Source organism: Microtus oregoni, unplaced genomic scaffold (genome assembly GCF_018167655.1).
Source record: "Microtus oregoni isolate MIOR12 unplaced genomic scaffold, Mior012 000043F_ref0000047, whole genome shotgun sequence".
NCBI lineage: Eukaryota > Metazoa > Chordata > Mammalia > Rodentia > Cricetidae > Microtus > Microtus oregoni.
The window spans coordinates 2350785-2372336 of NW_024543210.1; the positions used below are offsets into that span (position 1 = coordinate 2350785).

The 21552-nt window shown below is 45.4% G+C and overlaps 1 protein-coding gene across 3 annotated transcripts in view; it reads right to left on the minus strand.

Annotated features, from left to right (window-relative positions):
- Tecpr2 (tectonin beta-propeller repeat containing 2) overlaps positions 1-21552 on the minus strand; it is a 104822-nt gene that overhangs the window by 25939 nt on the left and 57331 nt on the right. For all 3 annotated transcript variants that reach the window (XM_041633164.1, XM_041633162.1, XM_041633163.1), the window contains 8 exons: positions 19748-20724; positions 17171-17354; positions 15135-15308; positions 12803-12983; positions 10671-10812; positions 7451-7691; positions 5757-5846; positions 3547-3780 (listed from right to left, as the gene is read on the minus strand). In XM_041633164.1, coding sequence (XP_041489098.1) covers positions 3547-3780; positions 5757-5846; positions 7451-7691; positions 10671-10812; positions 12803-12983; positions 15135-15308; positions 17171-17354; positions 19748-20724 — 2223 coding nt within the window. The remainder of the gene's footprint in view (positions 1-3546; positions 3781-5756; positions 5847-7450; positions 7692-10670; positions 10813-12802; positions 12984-15134; positions 15309-17170; positions 17355-19747; positions 20725-21552) is intronic.

Sequence of the window (21552 nt, forward strand, 5' to 3'; positions counted from 1 at the left end):
AGCACACACCCTTCAGAATACACTCAGAATCCAAGAACCAGGTTAAAGACAACCACGACTTAGTTGAGGGCTTATGTTTTTGAAAGAAGGTTTTACTTTAGATGTTGTTAAGTCTGTTCCACAGGGTAGGGTGGCAGAAGCTCCTCCCTGCAAACCCTCTTTGATTCCTCACATTCCTGCAGAGTTAGCAGCTGTGACAGGTTCTAGTAAACAAGAGGGACCTGCTACTTCTCAGCTCCACTATCAAGTCAGTGCACTTCCTCCTCGGCTCTTTCCTCCTGAAGGGATAAGATGAGCAGCAGCAGAGCAAAGCACCCAGGGCGTCCGAGATCTCCAGTGTGCTCCATGGGAACAGGAAGCTGGTCAGCTCCCCAAAGTTGCTGATGCCTGGGGCTTGTGGCTGAGAGGGAGCCCACCCTGACAACTTCCATTTGATTTGCTTAATCAAGGAGATAATGCTTTAGTTACTTTATTCACAAAAAGACACTTTCGCCCGGCAGTAGTGACACACGCCTTTAATCCCAGCACTCAGGAGGCAGAGGCAAGAGAATCTCTGTGAGTTCAAAGTCAGCCAGGTCTACAGAATGAGTTCCAGAACAGGCTCCAAAGCTACACAGAGAAACCCTTTCTCAAAAACAAAACAAAACAAAACAAAACCCAAAAGCAACACTTTCTTCTTAAAACTGCTTTTTAAAGAAAGTGTGTATGTGTGTGTGCATGACTATACAGCACAGCCTATCCTCAAGCTTGCACATGCCCTGCCTCAGTTGGGATTGCATGAATGCTCCACCGTCCCCTACTATAGAATCTTTTTAAGTATGTGCTATAATACTACTACTACTAATAATAGTAGCATTTGCTTGTTGTTTCCTAAATTATAAAACACTTTCCATATAAATTATTGCATGGCATAATCTTATTTGTGACCTAAAGGCACAAAACTCACACTGAATATGTTTTCATTACACTGTGACCAAATGAATTAAACTACAAATTGTGTTAGTTTGTTAAATGGTCTAGTATTTGACATGCATATTTATGAATAATGAGAACTGAAATGTTATGAGCATCTTAAATATTTGCTAAGTGATGCACATTTTCTTCCAAAAACCAGGATTGTAATAAATCACTGTAAAATTTTATATTCCACCTTTTTAACTGGGTTCAATTGACAGCCATTTAATAAGTCTCTTAACTAACACACACACACACACACACACACACACACACACACACACCCCCGCTGCTGTGGCTCTGTTTTGTTAGTCTAGGCTGGCCTTGAAATGGTGATGCTAATGCCTCAGCTCTCTCAATTACAGGCGCAGCCACTGTTTTGGCAGTCACATAGTTTGAAAGGTGAAAAGGAGACAGATGCGATGGTTTTAGGCTGACATCACTTTTGGATGGGGGTACACATGTGCCGTGGTTCATGTGCAAAAGTCAAAGGACAACCAGTAGGAGTTGGTTCTCTCCTTCCACCATGTGAGTTCCAGGGATCAAACGCAGGTCATCAGGTGTGCTGTCAAGAGCCTTTACCTTCAGAGCCATCTTGCTGGTCTTAATTAACTACTTAAAAATATTTCTTGTGGCTGGAGAGATGACTCAGTGATTAAAAGCACTGGCTGCTCTCCCAGACGCTTAATTCCCAGTACCCATAATCATCTATAACTCTGGTTCTAGGGGATCCAAAGCCCTCTTCTGGCCTCCGTGGGTACCAGGTGCAAATGTGGTATACAATACACAGGCAAAACATCCATACACATAAAATAAAAATAATAAACTGACTCTGTTTGGAGACATGGTCTCATTGTGTATAGCCTTGGCTTGCCTAGAATTCTCTATGTGTTCTGGGATTAATAGTATGGGCCACTATGTCTGGCTAAAATTATCTCTTGAGACACCTGCTTTCCCTACTGGATACACAAGCCATACCTTGAGAGAATGCAGTACAGGACAGCCTAGTGCCCTCAGGTACAGTTCAGTGCCCTAAATGGCACAAGGGAAGGCTTCTAGCATAAGGGCCAACCCCTTTCCTATTAAGTTCTGTCTGATCCCCTGGCCAACACCAATCCTACCAGCTAGACTTAAGCCATCGTTTCAGGATGCAGAGAAAATAGTGTCGAGAGTCTATTTCTTTTATATACTGATTATATATATATCAGTCATATAACACAACAAATGAGACCACAGAGCAAGATAGAGAGACTTAAGAGAGGCAGGGCTTCAGTATACAATATGGTGGTGCAAATCAAGGGATTCAAGTGCATACTCCACTAGCCTGCAGGCCAATGCTATAACCAAAGGCCCAGGAGTCTTCCACAATAAGATGAGACACCTCACATTTAGACAGGAGATTCGCTGGGGTCCTTTGGGATGGGGTGACAACTGGTGGGGTGACCGTATGGAGGGACTGATTTGGGGGAAATGACTCCATTTCCAGCTGAATGAGCATAGACTTCCCTAGACCTCAAGGTTTGGTAGTGAGGAGAATACACACTAAACCCTGGTTTTTCTCAGAGATAATAACAGCCTCTCTCCACGGTCTGGCAGAGACTACTGGAGACAGGCTCAACTGGCACCCATATCCAGGCCACAACTAGCTGCAGTCTTATCAGGCTGACAAATGCCCTTGGAAAGATAGATGACCTGGAACACAGGTATGAAGCCCAAGGCATAAATGATCTCAATTCCTGTGAAGTTCCTAGTGGTGCCATGCAGTTTTCACAGCAGACTGGGTTATGTTCAGGGCCTTATCTCTTCTAACAGTTTGCAGAAACCCCATTGCTAAGAGTCACTGGCCTGGCCCAGGCCCACTACAAGGGTGGTGATATGTATAGGTTAATGTAGGAAGCAGCCCTTCCTACTCTTCCCCCACCCTCTCTCATATAGCTGAGTTATTTTACATTAAACACTTATTCAAGTCCACAAAATACTGGTTGTCAGTGTACAACAATGTCCAGTTCCTAGACAGTACTATTGAAGTTCAAGCTCACTCTGACCTTGAGAGCTGCCTGGTATAGTTTCTATCTCCAGTATCAGATGAACCACATTTGAGTTGCTGAGTCAACTGAGACTATACTATTGTATGCTCACTTTATCATCTCTTAGACTGAAGTGTCTCCACATGTCACCATAGGCTATGCCTACTGTAACTCTTGGGACAGGTCACAGAAAAGTGACTACTAACAGCACAGTACCCCCTTAACCACTGAAAGAGAAGCCGCACTACGCACCTTTGTGTGCAGCAGCCCACAGTGGGCTCTTTCAATCACAGGTCACAGACACCATTTCAAACTTAAAGATCAGAGAGAAAAGACTGTCATAATTTTCAGCAGATCTTAGTGGCACCTTCTGGACACCTTACAGCTCTTGTGGTTCTGAGCAGTACAAACCACAAGGAGTAAGAGAGGTAAAGTTCCCCCCTTCCCAAATTTAAGAAGCTCATTTAACCTGGCAAGTGGCCATTTGAGCTATAAACCCAGCAACTGACATACGTCACATAAACCCACTTTCCACCCGAGGGAAGCACTCACACACTAGCCGTACCTAGCTGGGTAAGGTCCAGTTTCGTCCAGTGCATGCCTGTGGGGCAGCTCTTAGAAAGCGTCCTGATGAACACCTGCCCAAGGTTGTCCAAGGCCCACAGAGCATCCTGGCATGCAGCGTAGGTCCTCATCTCGGCGTCGGGAGGCAACTGCACTGTGGAGGGGCGGCACTGCACACTCTGGGCACTGATGCTACACAGGTCCTTGCTGCTCTGGCACAGCCACAAGGAGCTTCCTACAGAAAAGGGTCACACTTGTCATCAAACACTGCTTCACTGAGCCACCTGCCCACAGTGCACTGCACAGCCCTAGCCCTTCTCTTCAGGCAGAGCCCTGAAAACTGGCCACAGCCTCTGCTTGAACACTCACCATTACCTTACAGGCTACCGTAGGTATGCCACATCTCTGCAATAGAAAAATACCACCATAGGCATTTCAAAGATCAAGCCTGAGACATTTTAAAGAACTGGGAAGAAAGCAGGGCCTATGGAACATTATAAAGGCTAGCTGGCTGGGGTAGTGGCTTTGACCTCCATTTCTTATGGCCCAGGAACATGAATCAAGGCCTCAGAGTGTATTTTTAATACAGAATATTAGGACTGTCAACCTTGCCAAAACCCAGGAAGGAGAGGGGCCAGCAGTCCCTGGGAAGGTGCTTCCCTAGTTCCTCTGCTAATGGGCTTGGCAGTGGGATGCTGAAGGCAGAAATCCTTCTCCTCCTGCCCTGGCCTCAAGAGTTATACATGTAGTCCTCTGTTGTTCTAGAACTTGCAGGTTTAGTAGTATCTTCTTGAAATGCCCAGCATCCTTAGGGACTCAAATCCTGGCTACACTGCATAATGTTAAATATTATCTGTAACTTGTGACCAGATATTATGGAATTCTTATTTATTTATTTTTAAGATATATTTCTTTTTATTTTATGTGCATGAATGTTTTCTCTGCATGTATATCTGCATCGTGTGCTTTCCCAGGACCCATGCCATGGAAGACAGAAGGTATCATATGTATCTCTTGGAACTTGAATTTGAGGCAGTGGTGAGCTGCCATGGGGGCACTGGGAATCAAACCTAGGACCTCTGAAAAAGAATCCAGTGCTCTTAACCATGGAGTCATCTCTCCAACCCTCTTTTTTTTTTTAATTTAAAAACTTTGGCTGGTTGGTAGCACACACCTTTAGCCCCAGTAATGAGGAGGCAGAGGCAGGTGGATCTCTGAGTTCTGAGTTTGAGGTCTACCTGGTCTACAAAGCAAGTTCCAGGACAGCCAAGGCTACAGAGAGAGACCCTGTCTTAAAAAACAACAAACAAACAAAGATCTTGATAAAGTAGTGAAAGAGTCAGCCAGCGAGTCAAGAGTTCCCCAGGGAAGTAGTACCTGTGCATGCTTGTGTCTGCTAGAGCAGAACATTAGTGAAGGCTGCAGGCCACCTCCCTCAGCTAGGGTCAAAGCAGCTGTGTCAGGCTCAGGAAACAATTTCCTGCCTTATGAAACTCCAGGTAGGATTGTGGTCAGTAGAGTCCAGGGGGCAGGTGTTTACTATATGAATCAAGTTATTCAGGGCTGGGGCAACTGATGGCTTCAATGACCAAACTGTTTCCTCTTCATCGTAGGTATCATGGAACTTTCTCATTTAGCCCTCCATATAATCCTTGAAACAGGCTTTGGCTCCTTCTCAAACAGGCCACCTGGCTGCCTAGGAACTCTAGCTAATTGGGTGGCTCTGCAGTAGAAGCCCCAACTCTGCAGGGATAAGATAAGCCTGAGGTATGAGACCTTCACAGGGCAAAGAGGAGCCAGCAGCAAGAAGCACTAGAGAATGAAGCTACTTGGAAGTGACAGAATTCTCCAGAAGAAATGGGAAAGAACCTCAGGAAATTATGGCCATGCAAACTGACACTGACAGTCATCTGCTGCTGGCTCCTAGGACCACACTGCACGGTGACCTCCTTCCAAAGGATACCATCTCAGATTCAGTTTTGCCACTCTTGCTCCCCCTCAGTGGCTCTCCTGAACACACCAATCCAGCTAAAAGCCTTCAGCTTAGCTCACAGGACTGCTGGCTCAGAACACAGCCATATCCATCCCCTGTCTCAAGGTCTGAGGCCACATCTCCACAGCCACAGGGTCAGAGTCAGATGCTGGTCTGAAGTTCTCAGCTGCTGACTAACTTGTGTGCCAGGTTTCTCAGCCAGGCTAAGACTGACTCACCATCCTGGGTAGGAGCAGGAGAAGCCAACACAAAGGCCCATTTTGTGGCCGAAGCTGTTCCCCGGGGAACAACGTTATTCCAGTAAGTTCCTAGAGAGAATAAATATAAAAGTGGGTTAAGGTAAGAAAAAAACCCTCTAACACTTCAGTTTTGGTTCTACACTCCAGCTGGCCTTCAGAGCTCTCACAGTGATTTCTAGTGTCCTTAAACAAAGCGGCATGAGCTGCTCATTCCTCTAAGCATCATCAAGACGAAGCCCGAGGGGGCTACACAGCGGACAGAGCAGGAGGAAATCCATCAAGAGGGAATCATTCAGAAATGAACACCCAGCTCATCCACAGACATGGCCAACATCTTGTGTGTTCAACAGTGGCCATAATTTCCCCACTGCAAATGGACTATTTCCTCTCAATAGGTTTGTGGACTTTTAAAAAATAGTTACTTATTATATATGTGTCTGTGTAAGTATACACGCATGTGTTATCGTGGCGGTATTGCCTAAGCATGTTCATGAAGCCCTGAAGAGGGCACTGGGTGTTCTCATCTATCATCCACATATTTGACACAAGGTCTCTCCTGATCCTCGGGATCAAGTTCTCTCTGTCAGCTTAGAAGTCAGCAAGTCCCAAAGATTCTCCTGCCTCTCTGCACCTTGCTGCTGGACTACAGGCATGTGTGGGACGTTTGGCTTGTTGTGTGGGTGCTGGGATCTGAACTCCTGCCCCCATATTCTTAACTGTTAAGCCATTGCTACTCAACCACATGCTCCCTTTTGAAAAGATTCCACGCAGGTATCTACAAGTGTGGCAGGTGTGTGTGTGGCGATCAGAGAACAACTTTCCAGAAGTTGGTTTTTAATTTTCTCCTTGTTTTGGGGACAGGGCCTCTCTTATTTCTACCATTGGGCTATGTATGTAAACTCCTGGTCACTTCTGTCCCTGCCTGCCCCTATTTCCTCACAGGACTGCTGACATGAGCGTTCATTGTATCTGGCTTTTTTGGTTGTTGTTCTTTGTTTTCTTTTTCTTCTTTTTTGTTTTTGTGTGTGTGTGGTTTTTTTTGTTGTTGTTGTTTTTGGTTTTGGTTTTTTGAGACAGAATTTCCTCTACATAGCCCTGGCTGTCCTAGAACTCACTAAGTAGACCAGGCCTGCACACAGGTCTACAGGTGTGTGTGGCATGTCTTTACCTGCAGAGCTGTCTCACTGCCTACCCTGCATGGATTTTGAAATTCTAAAATTGAGCTGCAGCCAGGTGTGATGGTATGTGCCTGAAATCCTGGCACTTGGGAGGTACAGACAGAGGATTAGGAGTTCAAGACCAATCTGGCAGCTTGGGCTATATGAGACTCTGACTCAAACACAACGATCACAAAAATGAGCTCTATTTGCCTGCACGTATGTCTGTGTACCACTTGTGTGTCTGGTCTCCACACCAGAGGTCACTTGGATCCCCTTGAATCAGAGTTACAGACATTTGTTAGCTGCCATGCAGTGCAGGGAACAGAGGCACTGCTCTTAACCACAGAGCTAGCTCTCTAACCCTCCACTGAGAGCTGGGAGTGGTGGTGCAAACCTTTAATCTACAGAGTGAGGTCCAGGAAAGTCAGAGCAACACAGAGAAACCCCGTCTTGATGAAAAATAAATAAATAAATAAAGTAGAAATAATGTGAAAACAAGAGTAATGGACTCACCTATGAGACTTCCTTTAGCAACATGGAATTCATTCTTGCCTGAGGAGATCCAGACACCACTGTTGTTAACCCCTAGTAGGCTGGGCTGGCACTGAAGCTGCTGAGACCAAAATGCCATGCGCAACTTATCTGCTACCTTTTCCACAGGGGCTTGAGCTGCTGACGCTACTGAGTGTGTGGCATGCATGATGGTCTGGAACAAGCTGCACTGGTCAAACACCACATAGTCCGTGATGCTCACCTGCAGGAAGGATACCAGCTGAGCCCTCTGTCAGTGCAGGCCCTGAAGACCACCTACCTGCAGAGGCAACTTTTCAACACCCAAATCCAAGTACCCAGTAGCAAGGCCACCAAGTGACCAAGTTCCTGCACACACCTCTCTGCACAAGGACTGGCGTTACTAAGCAGCTGTCATTAAATCCACAGGCTGAGCTGAAGGGCAAGGAAGAAAGGGCTGCTGTTTCATCACATGGGTCTGTTTATGTATTATTTTTTTGATTAAAATAGCACCTGCCTCACCTAAGAAACCTTTTACTCTAGTCAAAGTGATAAAGAATAATTTCCTTTTAAAATTCAGGTGCTGCCAATAGACAATAATGTATAATAGTTAGAATCATAATATGAGCATTAAAAAAGGTTATCAGTTGGGTGATGCAATGACTTAAGCTATAATTGTGAATATTACCAATTACATCAGCTTAAGCAAGATAATCCCAAGATTCTGGAAGCCATCTGGCTCTGATGTGTAACCCTTGACAACATTCCTGAAAAGTCTCTGTACAGACAGCTCTAGAGACACTTTGGGACAACTATCTCCCTGAAGGAAACTTCTCCCTTACTGGCAGCCAATTGTGACAGAGTTCTTTTTAAAATTTTTAAAAATTATTATTTATATTTTATGTGTCCAAGTGTTTTGCCTGCATATGTGTGTGTGTGTGTATACCAGTGTGGTACTTACAGAGGCCAGAAGAGGGCACAGGAACCTCTGAAGCTGGAGTTACAGGGGTTGTGAGCCACCATGTGGGTGCTGGGAACTGAGCATAGGTCCTCTGCATGAGAAGCCAGTGCTCTTAACCTCTGAACCTTCTCTCCAGCCCTGTGTCAGAGCTCTTTATGAAGCAGGTGCAAGCCTGGCTCAGCATAACTTTATGCAGTAATTTAAGATTACATCCCATTTATTTCTATTTATGTATGTATTATGTATGTGTGTGGGTATGCACGCTACAGCACACATGCAGAAGGACAACTTTCAGGAGTCACTTCTCTCCCACCTTGTGGGCCCTAGGGAATGAACTCAGGTCATCAGGCTTAGCAGACACTTCAATATGTTGAGCAATCTTCCATCTTCTCTCTAGTACTTTTGCCTGTTGGATTTATTTATCACAGACATTGGCATAAACACCAAATATTCCTAGGACACATGCCCAGTTCATACAATGAAATGAAATACTAAGTGAAAGTATTACAGGGCTCTTAAATTTATAAAAAACAAAATAAACACGAAATAAATCATTAGAAGTTAGTATATCACACCTAAATGCTGCCCTTCTGTCTGTGAAGGAACAGGATAGTTGTGAATGCTGTCCTCACTGAAGCTGGAATAGATAGCCCCATTGCAGAGCCTGTGGCCATATTTAGCATTCTGAGTTCTGTCCAGCCTGGTTTTGTGACTCCTTGAGTGCTGAAGAATGAGCTCTACTTAGAGACTCAAGTGCATATGCTATGCAACCCAGGGCCAGTGCCCATGGGAGATCTGGCAGTGACCATACCAAAGTCACTCACCAAGCCTGTGACACCCCAGACAGACAGACATTGTAAGCAGGTCTTCAACTGAAAGAGAAAGAAAACACCTAGCAGCCAAACATAAGAGCCAAAGAAGCAAGGAACTACTTTACTCTGCTTCTATGCCTCATGACAGTTCTGTCCAGCTAAAGTTCATGTGTTATGAAAAAATGATAAGAGTTTTCTTTGTGCTACTTAGGGATAGGGGGATGCAGCACAATGGTAGAACATGGCCCAGGCTTAAACATATCACCTCAACATGCAAAACCAACAGATTAAAGGTTTAGTGGTAAAGTGCTGAGCACACCAGTGTCAGGACTGGAGTCTGGATCCCCAACATTCATGTAAAATACTGGCAGGCAAAGAGACCTGCTTGTAATCTCAGTGCTTGAAAAGTAGAGACCAGATTCTTGGTTCACGCTGGCTAGCTAGACTAGCCACATCTGTGAGCAAGCTTCGGGTTCAGCAAGAGACCCTATCTCAGTAGATAAAGTGGAAAGCAATCAAGTAGGAGCCTCAACATCAACTCTGGCTGCTAGACACATGCACATATACACCTATGCCCCCACATATGCATATACATATGTATGCACATTATACATGGACACATGAAAAATTCCCTCTGGAATTTAGCATATATATATATATATATATATATATATATATATATATATCTGCTGTATACATGTGAGTGTTCATATATGGCTATAAGTATATGGTGGGTATTGTTAAATTATAAATAACCTCAAATATCACCTAGAATATCTAATTATAGACATAGACGTAAGGCATCACACTGTACATCTGTCAGAGCAATCTTAGGTCCAATGTGGGGGGTAAGGAGCTTAACCTTGAATGGTACCATGGTACCAAGAGGGAAAAGTAGATGTTCCTTGCAAAATCCACCCATAGTTGGGCTGGAACCATGGGAAGTTGGCTTTATTCCACCCCTTACTTCTCACAGTGTTCTCCTCTGTGGGAACATGTGGGAAATGCTCAGTTCTTTGTTCTTTGTTGAAATATCATTTACTTAAAGGCCTTTCAAGCAAGTAGAGATAGATGAGTTTTAATTGTGGGTTGGGTTTCAAACCTATTGTTTAGTCTCTTTTCTTAGCACCATTTGTTCAGAATTAAGCATCATTATTACCCAGGTCTTTCTTTAAATGGATGTCACTGGGTTTATTTAGCCTATAATGATGAATGCCTAAATAACATTTAAATAAATAAATAAATTCCAGGCTGTATCAAAGCAAAGAAAACTTTACAAGCTATTTTCTATGAGGGAAAGGTTTGTGTGTGTGTGTGTTTAGTATACTCAGCCAAAGGAAAGTCTATCTACCCAATGTTAGAAGCAGTACTACTAATTTAATCCAGTTTCTTAAGGAAAAAGAGAAGGCAGAAACCGTGGGTCTCTAAGCCAGAAAGTACCATCACCTACCTGCCACCAATGGTCATCATCCCCTTGAGGCTTCTTGGGAATCACGCCAGTTCTGAACCACAGCTTTCCATGAATGTCCAGTGCCCAGAGAGTATGCTGATCCCCGAGAGTTATGCAGACAGGCTCCAGAGTTTGCCTTTCACTGGGAGTGAGAGAAAACAGCATCAGCTTCCACCCAGGAGGCACAATGTACAGAAGGCTACCTCACTGAGTGTCTCTGTTCAGGCTTGGCATTGAGAAGAAATGAATTCTGCTCAGAAGAGTGAATTATTGAGTGACAAGGAAGAAACTGAGAGTCTAAGTTACACTGCTGGGTAATACATGCTGTCTATACATGTGGCTGTTTTGGAAAGACACATTAAAAGCCCAGATGGTGGGGAAAGTTCATAGAAAAAAAAAAAACTACCAGTCACAAATGAGCAGGCACCTACGTCAAGAGCACCTCTACGTCCCCTGTTCCTCTTCCCCTGCATGCTGTGATGTATAGCTATCTCTGGGCAGGCCTATCTTTTCTGATGAGTCTACCTGGTGTGGGAAGTCCTTCTGTATATGTGTTGCTTTTATTGGTTAATGAATAAAGAAGCTGGCTTGGCCTGTGAGAAGGCAGAATAGAGCTGGGCGCGGGGAGGGGGGCACAACTAAACTAAATGCTAAGAGAAGGAAGGCAGAATTGCAAGATGCCATGTAGCCACCAGAGGGGAAAGACATGAGTTGCTAGTTGGAACCTTGCCGGTAGGCCACAAACCTAATATAAAAAATATAACAATAGCCGGGCAGTGGTGGCTCACGCCTTTAATCCCAGCACTCGGGAGGCAGAGGCAGGCGGATCTCTGTGAGTTCGAGGCCAGCCTGGTCTAGAAGATCTAGTTCCAGGACAGGAACCAAGAAGCTATGGAGAAACCCTGTCTCGAAAATTAAAAAAAAAAAACAATAATATAAAATATTAAATATGAATTTTAAATATATTTAATATTTTATATTAATATATAAAATATAAAATAATAAAAATGGGTTAATTCTAGATGTAAGCACTATGCTTAAGCTACTAGCCAAACAGTACTGCAAATAATACAGTTTCTGTGTGATTATTTCAGGAGTCTGGGCGGCCAGGAAATGAACAAGTGATCTCCGCCTACATCAAACCTTTACTTCTTCCACCTGGGGACATCCTTGGCAGCTTTGAGGCTCAGTTGAGGCTAGCTTTGGCATGCTGCCTACCCAAGCACTACTGGCAGGCAACAGCTCCCCGCTGCTATGTGCCCTCCTTCTTTCTCAGTATTCTCACACCAACTGGTACCCAACTGGCTGCTGCATGGCTCCCACTAAGCTGGAAGGGTTGCATCTTCACCATATTGGAACACTCAGGCCCCAGAGTCCTGTGGTTCCCAGCAAGGGTTCTGTAAAGATTTATTGCCTAGCTGAACCTAACCAACACCATCCTGATATGGTATACATAAAGGACAATTTTGGTTTTGTTTTGTTTTTTGTTTTATTGTTTTTCTAGACAGGGTTTCTCTGTGTTGCCCTGGTTGTCCTGGAACTCACTCCGTATACCAGGCTGGCCTTGAACTCAGAGATCTGCCTGCCTCTGCCTCCCAAGCCCTGGGATTAAAGGTATGTGCCCCTGCTGCCCAGAACAAATAATTTCAACTGACTAGGATAAAATGCAAATGAGCATTTGTAGCTACACCATCACAGACTCTCAACAGAAGCATGTGACAGCAGGTAGCTCTGAATGGACATTATGAGAACTGTGACTCTAATGTTCAGGGATACACTTATTTTTTTCTTCTGTCTCTCTCTCTCTCTCTCTCTCTCTGAGATGTGTATCCAAAGCACTCTGGTTTTCTTGCCTGTATCTCCCAAGAGATGAGACTATAGATATGTGCCATTTAGCCCAATTTATGTAGTACTGAGGACAGAACTCAGGGCCTTGGGCATGCTAGGCAAATACTCTACCAATTGAGCTCTACCACATGTTGCAATGTGATGCCAGCAAGGAGCATGGAGTATTCCCAAGGCCAACCTGTCAAGGCTGACATCACCATGGAACCTGTAGGTATTGGCTTTGCCAGACAAGGCTCACCTAGGTGCCTAGTCAGAGATAAATGTGACAGTGCTGGGTCCCATACCTGACAATATCACACTTCCACTGTTCCCCTTCAGGACAGAAGCTACTCACGCCCTCCCGGTACAGGAGGGCCCTCTGCTCCGTCAGTGCCCATACCACATTGTTCCGGGCAGTGATCTGGGACAGCGGGTAGGGGCAGTCAACCCTCACAGCTCGGGCACAGGGCCGATCCACACTGAGACCTGTAGCGAAAGGAGAAGACTTAGACTCATCAGCAGCATGTCATACCCTATGCTGATCTGCGATTTTCTTTTATTGGGGGTATTTTTGCTATCTATGGGCTTCCATAATAGACACTGTTCCTATCTATCTATCTATCTATCTATCTATCTATCTATCTATCTATTTGGTTTTTCTTTTTTTTTTTTTAAATATTTATTTATTTATTATGTATACAATGTTCTGTCTGTGTGTATGTCTGCAGGCCAGAAGAGGGCACCAGACCCCATTACAGATGGTTGTGAGCCACCATGTGGTTGCTGGGAATTGAACTCAGGACCTTTGGAAGAGCAGGCAATGCTCTTAACCACTGAGCCATCTCTCCAGCCCCCCTATTTGGTTTTTCAAGACAAGGTTTCGCTGTAGTTTTAGAGCCTATCCTGGAACTAGCTCTTGTAGACCAGGCTGGCCTCGAACTCACAGAGATCCACCTGCCTCTGCTTCCTGAGTGCTGGGATTAAAGGCGTGCGCCACCACTGCCTGGCTCCATTTTGAGATTTTTATCAACAACAACAACAACAAAAGTAAATTATGCTTCAAGTTCACATCTGTCTGAGGCAAATTGGGTATCATTTGGAGAGAAAAGAAATACAATTCAGAATTTTCTGGTGTTCCAAAGTAGCTTAAGAAGTTCTCAAGACAGGGCAGCCCAGGGGAGGAAAGCAGCAGCCTAGCAGAAGAGCATGGAGGGCTTCCCTTCAGCCAGCAAGGCTGTGCTCCTCAGGCCCTCGGGTGACAAGAGGTCTATCTGCAGCTGCAGCCCCAGTAGCTCAGGCAGCTCTGCTCCCATTCTCTGCTTACAGTATGGGGCTACCCAGCTAAAGTGCAGATCCCCACTCCCTAGGTAAAACCTGAGATCTGTCATACTGCAATGCTTGTGACAGTCAGGGCTCTAAATACTTCCCTCACATCTCTGAGGCCTTTCAGTAATGTGTGTCATGCACCTACACGAGGTCAAAGGCAACTACTGAGGGAGCATGCAGAACAGCTAACATCTAAACCTCATGTTCCACAGCCTTGGCTTGCAAGCAGGCCGAAGCAGTACAAGCACAAAGGCACCTACAGCATATGCAACTGCACGGACTTGCCTGCAGGATTTCCTTCTGCAAACCCTCGCCAAGCCCACACTAATCTAGCAGGTCTGGGGAGGGTCAGGGTAATCTGAAATTGCTCTGGTGCCTGCTCTGGCATAATGGTTAGGAGGCCACTTGCTCCTTACCTATAGACTCAAGGTATCGCTTTTTCTGCCAGGACCAAAATTGAATGCCCTGGAAGCTGGATGTGCAAGTGCTTTTCAGAGCAGCCCATTTCCACTCAAAGATACAAGAACTAACTAAACTCAAGGCTCCAGCCCCACACATTCATGAAGCTGGCAGAGCTTCTCACCAGTGTGGGGCTCCTACACACCTGGACAGCCAGATGAGAAATGAGCTTTCAATGAGGAGCTTTCCTGACTGATGATTCATTCCAAAGATGAAACCAAGCTCTCAGAATCAGGATTATTAAATGACTACACCATTCTTCGTGTAAATCCAATATGGCCTCTTGACAGCCCAAACACAACCCCTGCCCGCTGCTGGACATTTCCCTTGTGCTGACAGTACACAAACACTGACTCATTACAGTTTATTTTTAATAACAAGTCCCACTGTGCCCGTTCTAGCAGCTAAAGGTTTCCCTAAGGGCAGTTTCCTAGGACGAGTCAATCTGCTATTTACAGCAAATTACTTATTGTTGTCTTTCCCCCAAATTCACATGTAAACACATGTACAGGTTCTGGGTTTGACCAGCTGGGGAAAAGGGAGGGGATGTCGAGTCCTGCCTATCACTCATTCCTCTTAGGAATGGATACTGCAGGGTATGCAAAGGCATCGGTAGGTAGCTGCAGAAGCGCAGGGCGCTGCTCCTGCAAGGCACTCTGCACTGCACTCAATCATCTGTTCACTCCTGTACAGGCCCAGTCCGTGGGATGGGGTGGGAGAACTGCCCTTCCATGGCAAACACTGGGCTTCTAGAAATGTTTTTACTTAACTAGGTTTTTCAGTCTCTGTATCCCATGACTGCAGTCAGAATGTGACTAGCAGCAGACTCAGCAAACGACAAGGACAATGTACCTGTCTGAAGGTACAGATCTCCATTGGTCCTGATGATCCAGGCTGTGTCATCACTCAGGGCAACAAACACAGCCTGGGGCAGAGCTTCGTACCAGTGCCGCTTTCCCTTGATGGTCACTTTGCCACACGCAAAAGCACGGTTAGATTTCTGCTCAATCTTCCAGAGAAGGGCCCCTAGGAGAAAAAAAAAATTCTACTCACTGCTCAACAAACATGAGATCACCTACACAAAAACTCCACTCTGGGCAGAGCTCACCATGCCAGAGTCTGAAACCATCAGCTGTCTGTTGTTGGACATCATTGTAAATGTATCCAATCCTCATTTTCCTCAATAGAAAAATGGAGTCATTTCTACCTTCTGGGACTGACCTGAAGGTTAGATGTGAGAAGAAATCCAGCACAGAGCACAGAGGCAGCCACTCATGACGGGGAGAAAAGTGACAGTACTATAGGTTTGACCAGTTAAGTGAGGCACAATTAGTGCCCAAATACTAACCCTGGGGACTCACAGGGTAGGGCCTCTTCTGGACCACTTACAGGAAAGTATGCACTGAGTTAGGTGGGCATGCTGTCATGAAAAGAATTCAGAGGAACAGAAAGAGGAGGCAAGGGAAGGGGGAAGGGCAGGTCAACGGCTCTTGGAAGGAGGCTATGACATTGGGGGAGGTGAAGAATCACTAAGGAATGAATGAGTATGAACTGAGCTAACCAAGAAGGTCTACAGAGTGCTCATGTATATAGCTTCCTCCCCTACCCTCACTCTGCAACACCACATAGCACAGACCCGGAGGCATCCAAAGATGTGAGCCTGGAAGGCAGCCATTAAAACAACAACAACAACAACAACAAAATAAAACCAACCTCACAGAGACAGATAGCTTCAACCAGAGAGACCAAGGAATGGTTGGAAAGTAAAAAATAATACAATCAGCAGAGAACCAATGTTTCTAAATAGCCAAGAGAATGCTTCCAAAAGTATGTGACCAAAACAGGAAAAAAAGTAAGACATACAATTACACAATGCCCCTAATGGCGTTCTCAGCCAGTCTCGGAGAAAATGACTTTCAAGCAAGCAGAGAAAGAGCAAATGAGCCTGAATAAGCTGACATTTTAACAAGAACTTTCCTCTTCTGCTTCTCTGTCATGATTCCATTGCTTCAGAACAGATAAACATATATCCAGCATTAGGAAAAAGCAAATGAAGCCTAGTGGGGGTTATGCCTGTAACCCCAGCTCTTGGAAGGCTGAGCAGCCTGGATGGACTCCAGCCTGTGACAGATAGCAAGGTCAAGTCTAAACACAAAACAAACAAACACCTGACTAACAAACAAGTAAATAAGTCTAGGTAGATAAGAGAATAATCTCAGCCTAGCAGAACTGCATTTTTTCAAGACAAGGTTTCTCAGTGTGTCAGCTCTGGCTGTCCTAGAACTTACTTAGTAGCCCAGGCTGACCTTGAATTCACGGCACTAGTTCAGGGATTAAAGGCGTGCACCAGCACTGCCTGGCCAAAGAGCTGTACTCTAAAAAGTCTCCTTGGGTTCACTAAAATGCCAAAGAATGGCATGAAAATCTGAGGACTTTCCCTAGTGCAGGCAGGGAAAAAAATTCTGAAAAAGAAATCGGATGACTGGAACATATCCAGCATACATCCACAGGCCTGTCTTCACTAGTTCAGCTGCTTTATAGCAACACTGACAAACAGAAATACATGTTATTTTTATGAGGATTTAGTGTGCCAACATGACTAAAAAAAAAACACCTCAATATTCAAATTATCTGTAGAGCTTACAAAAATATGTTCATGTGTTATCACTGCAATTAATGAAATAAAAAACCCAAAAATTCAAGCAAGTATGCTGAATACCCATTACCCTAGGTCAGTGTCAAAGAAAGCATTCATGATCTTTGCAGAACCTGCCCCGCCTAAGCTGGCACGAAGGGCCATCTGATGACAGCATGCTTTTGCCAGAGGAGAGCTGCCTATGAGCTGGGAGCCCGGTTGGGGGTTGGGAAATGGGAGCTGGGAGACGAACCTGAGGGAGAGACTGCCACCTGCTGGACAGCATCTTCAAACCTCTGCCAGCGCAGCCCTGCACCAGGAAGGGCACTGCAGAATAGGCCACCTTTGTAGTCCAGACACCAGATAAACTTTTCCGAGACCGCCAAGCTGAGGATGCCATAGCCAGGACCCGAGTAGCCCATCCAGCTCTCTGCAAACTAACAAGGACAGAGGCCAGTGAGTTCTGTGACAAGAGACACAGTGTCATCATACTATTACCAACAAGAGACGTGGGCAGACTGTTAAAGCTCTCCTTGGATCCAACCTTAGAAAACATTCTTGAATCGGATGCTGTGGTTCTCATGGAAGACCCCATAACATCCCTGGATAACACTTTTTCATGGCACAGCACCCTTCCTAAGTAATGCTTGAAGGTGTATCCAACCACTTCACAGAACTAGTAAGTCCACACTCAGAAACCATACAACTGAGTTACCCAGTCCCACCAAAAAAAATCAAAAAACAAAACAAAACAACAAAAAACAAAAGCCCTCAGCATTTTAAGTAAGTTTACGATTGTACTTTGGGCTGTGCTTATAGCTGTCCAGGCACACATGCTCCACATAGGCTACAGGCTGCACCTGCTGGTGGGGCATGACATCACACCATAGAGACCTGGCTTTAGTCAGCGCATACCTTACTTTACACAAGGGGGCGTGCTCATCAACACACACATGAAAATCAACTTCTGAGTACTTAATTATGACAGATGTAGTATGGGAACAGAACTACCACTGTCCTCATTAGTTTTTCAAACGTTGTTCTAACCTTTGGACACCTGGCATGTTGTATGGGAACAGCTGGGGGAAGTGTGGAAGAGACGCTGCCTGAATTTTGTACACTAAGGTTTTGTTGCTATATTTTTCTCATTTGTAGTACAGTAATTTAATGTAATTATGTATGTGCACACATGAGTGTAATATAGCATACGTGTGCTGATCAGAAGACAGCTTGTGAGCTGGTCCTCTCTTTCCATCACAGGGAGGGGTCCTAGACACGGAACTCAGGTTATCAGGCATTATTTCCCATGACCTGTCATGCTGGCCCCATGTTGCCAGGGATCTGTTCAAAAGCCAAAGCTATTCTATGTAGTTGCACAAATACCTGATACGGAAGCTAGGGTATGAAAGAGAATTTTCTTCTAGCCCTTGTCCTCCCAAACAAAACAACAAGCAACATTTCTAACCTTTTCTGCTATTTAGAGCAAGAACAGGTGTGGCAAAACTTGGAAGGTAACTTCAGAGGTCCAGGATCATTCTCCACAGGCGAGGGCTTTCCTAAGCTTCCAAGTAGTCCTAACATATACCACAGTTATGATCTGCCAGCCAATACTCTATATCAGGTGACCTCCTACTGGGGCTTCCCACAGCTCACACTCGGTTCAAGTCCCATTCACCTGGTCCTCTAAACGTGTGCCCGGCTAGCTGTCACTTGCACTGAGCTCACCAGCATGAACACATGCAGTGCCATTTAGGGCACTTAAGGAGCGATACACTGAGAGATGAATGCAGGATGCTGAACAAGCAGTCCAACTTCTGGCCCATTCACTCTTGAGACAACACAGAATGGGAGAGAATCCTGGGCAACTCCGAATGTCACCTGTAATGTGACCTAGTGCATACATCACTTTACTTTTCTTAGCTTCAATTTCCTTCTCCATACAATGTGCACCCGTGTCCCAGTTTGTTTTGCTCTTAAAGGAGTGACTTAGTGCTCAGCACAGATCTGTACATGGTGAGAACTGATACACATCGCATGCTCTTAGCTCTGAAGGCAGGGAATGTGGGGATGCAGTGTAAGCAGTTAGTTCTGAAGACAAATACATTTGCTAAGATTTACATGATAAAGAAAAGAAGTACTTGAAATCATTTTTAGGGCTGGGCATGGTGGTGCAAGACTTTAACCCAAGCACTTGGGAGACAAAGGCAGGTGGATCTCTGAGTTCAAGGCCAGCCTGGTCTATATAGTGAGCTCCAGGACAGCCAAGGCGATGTAGCGAGACCCTGTTTTTGTTTTTTAAAAAAATCATTTTTAATATAAAAGTCCTAAGAACAATAAATTACACTGGCTGAGAAGCCCCATAGCAGATTAGGGGTTTCATTCTGCAGGGTGTCCCGGGGGCACTGTGCAGACGCTGAGGAAACAGCATTTCTGGGAAGGGCCCCAATTCATATTCATGTTCCAAGGAGTCAATGGACTGCGGAGAAGGGCAGGAACTACCCACCTTATATGTGCCCAGAGCAAACAGTCCTCTGCCCAGTGGTATTCCAATGGCCCGGCCTACCTTAAGTGCCCAAAATGGTCTGACCTTGCAAGACACCACTTTTGTCAGTAAGAGGTCAACTGAGCAGGGTCAGAATTACTACAATTCCAATTATTCAGGGCCTCTGCAAAGGAAATTGCCCCAAACACAGACTTCAGAGCTGCAGGTTTTGCAAGAGTATGATTTCCATAAGAAGGAAAATAAATGAGCCAAGGATGCCCCTTAAAGGAAAAGAAGAAGCTGCCGCAGCTGCCACCTTAGCTATGCATCCTCCATCAGCACACAGACCTGATCTGTCTTGAGCAGTGTGGTGTCATCAGTCCCTGGTTGACTCAGGTCCTGCAGAGAGCGACCAGCTCCAAGGTCTGCCACACTCGTCTCTGAGGATGAAGATGGGAGTCCATGGGCATAAATGTCTTCCTCATCACTGGATGTCACGGCCTGGTCCTGGAAAGATTTGTCCAGCAAATGATCATGGGTGCTGGCCACCAAGGCAGAGACAAGAGGAGTCACCTGTCCTTCCACATTTCCTATGTCACATTCAGAAGCAGGTATTTCTTTGTGATCTGTATCATTATTGGTGACTATATGCCAAGGATTTGAGCTTGGGTGGCTAGGGACGTCCACATGGGCCAGGATGTCTGGTTCTGGGCTGGCCTCCTCAGTGCTAACTTCATAAACTCCAAGCCCAGGCAGCCACTGCTCAGCGCCTGGGGGCCAGCTGAGGCTGGAAGGTACTGTAAGTGAGTCCAGAAGAGGAGCTTCAGAAAAAGTGCTCTGGGGATCACTGAGCTCCACGGTGTTCACCTCCTGTTTCCGCAGGCACACCTGTGCATGTACACCATCAACAGCACCAGGCTCCTCTTCGGGTCCTGAGACGATGTCATCACCTCCCCCATCCTCCCCTGGCTGAAAGGGTAAATTCAACACTCCATTGAGCAGGCCCATGTCCTGTGTGTGTTCACACTGGTAAATTTTCTTTCCAGTACTGTTTTCTTCATCCACTGGGTCAGAGGCAGATTCAGGAACCTCCAGAACACTGAATGCTTCAGGGCCACTGTCTTCCTGAATGATCCCATTCACCTCAGCACTGGGGTTGCTCTCCTGGTCTGGAGATCCTGTGCTCAACTGATCCACACTACTGCCCAGAGCACTTGAGGTCATGGACAAGAGGTCTGTGTTCAAGGACTGGGGGCTCTCACCAGGGAACTCGGAGCAGGGAGTTGACTCGAGGGAACTTTGGCAGGTGCTCTTGGTTCCACCTTCTAATTTAAAATGAGAAAATTCAAAATATGGCATGAATCCATGTAAATAACCAGAGTATGGGAAAACATTTGGCTGAAGAAAGAAATATTTTAAATGAAGGCTATTCTGTAAGGCATAAATTAATCTCTATAGTCCCGGAACTTGGGAGTTAGAGACTGGAAGCTCAAGAGTCTGAAGCCAGTCTCAGCTATATAGTAAGTTCCAGGCCAGCCTCAACGACTTACAGAGACCACAGTCCCATAAAAGGAAGAAGCCGGGCAGTACTCCCAGCACTCGGGACACAGACGCAGGAGGATCTCTAAGCTGGAAGCCAGCCTGGTCTATAGAGCAAGTTCCAGGACAGGCTAGGCTTCAAAGAGAAACCCCGTCTTGGAGGGAAAAAAAAAAAAAGTAGAAATTATCTCATGTCAAAAATGCAGAAATGCCCAGAAGCCTCCTTAAAGAAATGCAAGGAAAGTGGGGTAGGGATGAAGCACCATGCAACATAGGCCAATTTTTTTAAATTGTCAAAATGCGTAAGAGTTCAATAATGTTTTTCTTCAATAATGTGATAACCTTTAGCTAGAAGGATCAATAGGCACCAAGGAGTGAGTAGCTCAAGAAGTTCTATGTGGCCAGTCAGGGTAGTGCACACCTTCGATCCCAGCCCTTGGGAGCCAGAGGCAGCAAGATCTCAAGGCTAGCCTGGTCTATTCAGTAAGTTCTGGGACAACCTGGGCTACCCAGAGAGATCCACCTTTAAAAAAAGTTCTGAGTTAAATCCCCTATTTGGTAACATGTCAACACAAAATGTAAGGTGTCCAACAAATACGCCAGCATAAATCCCT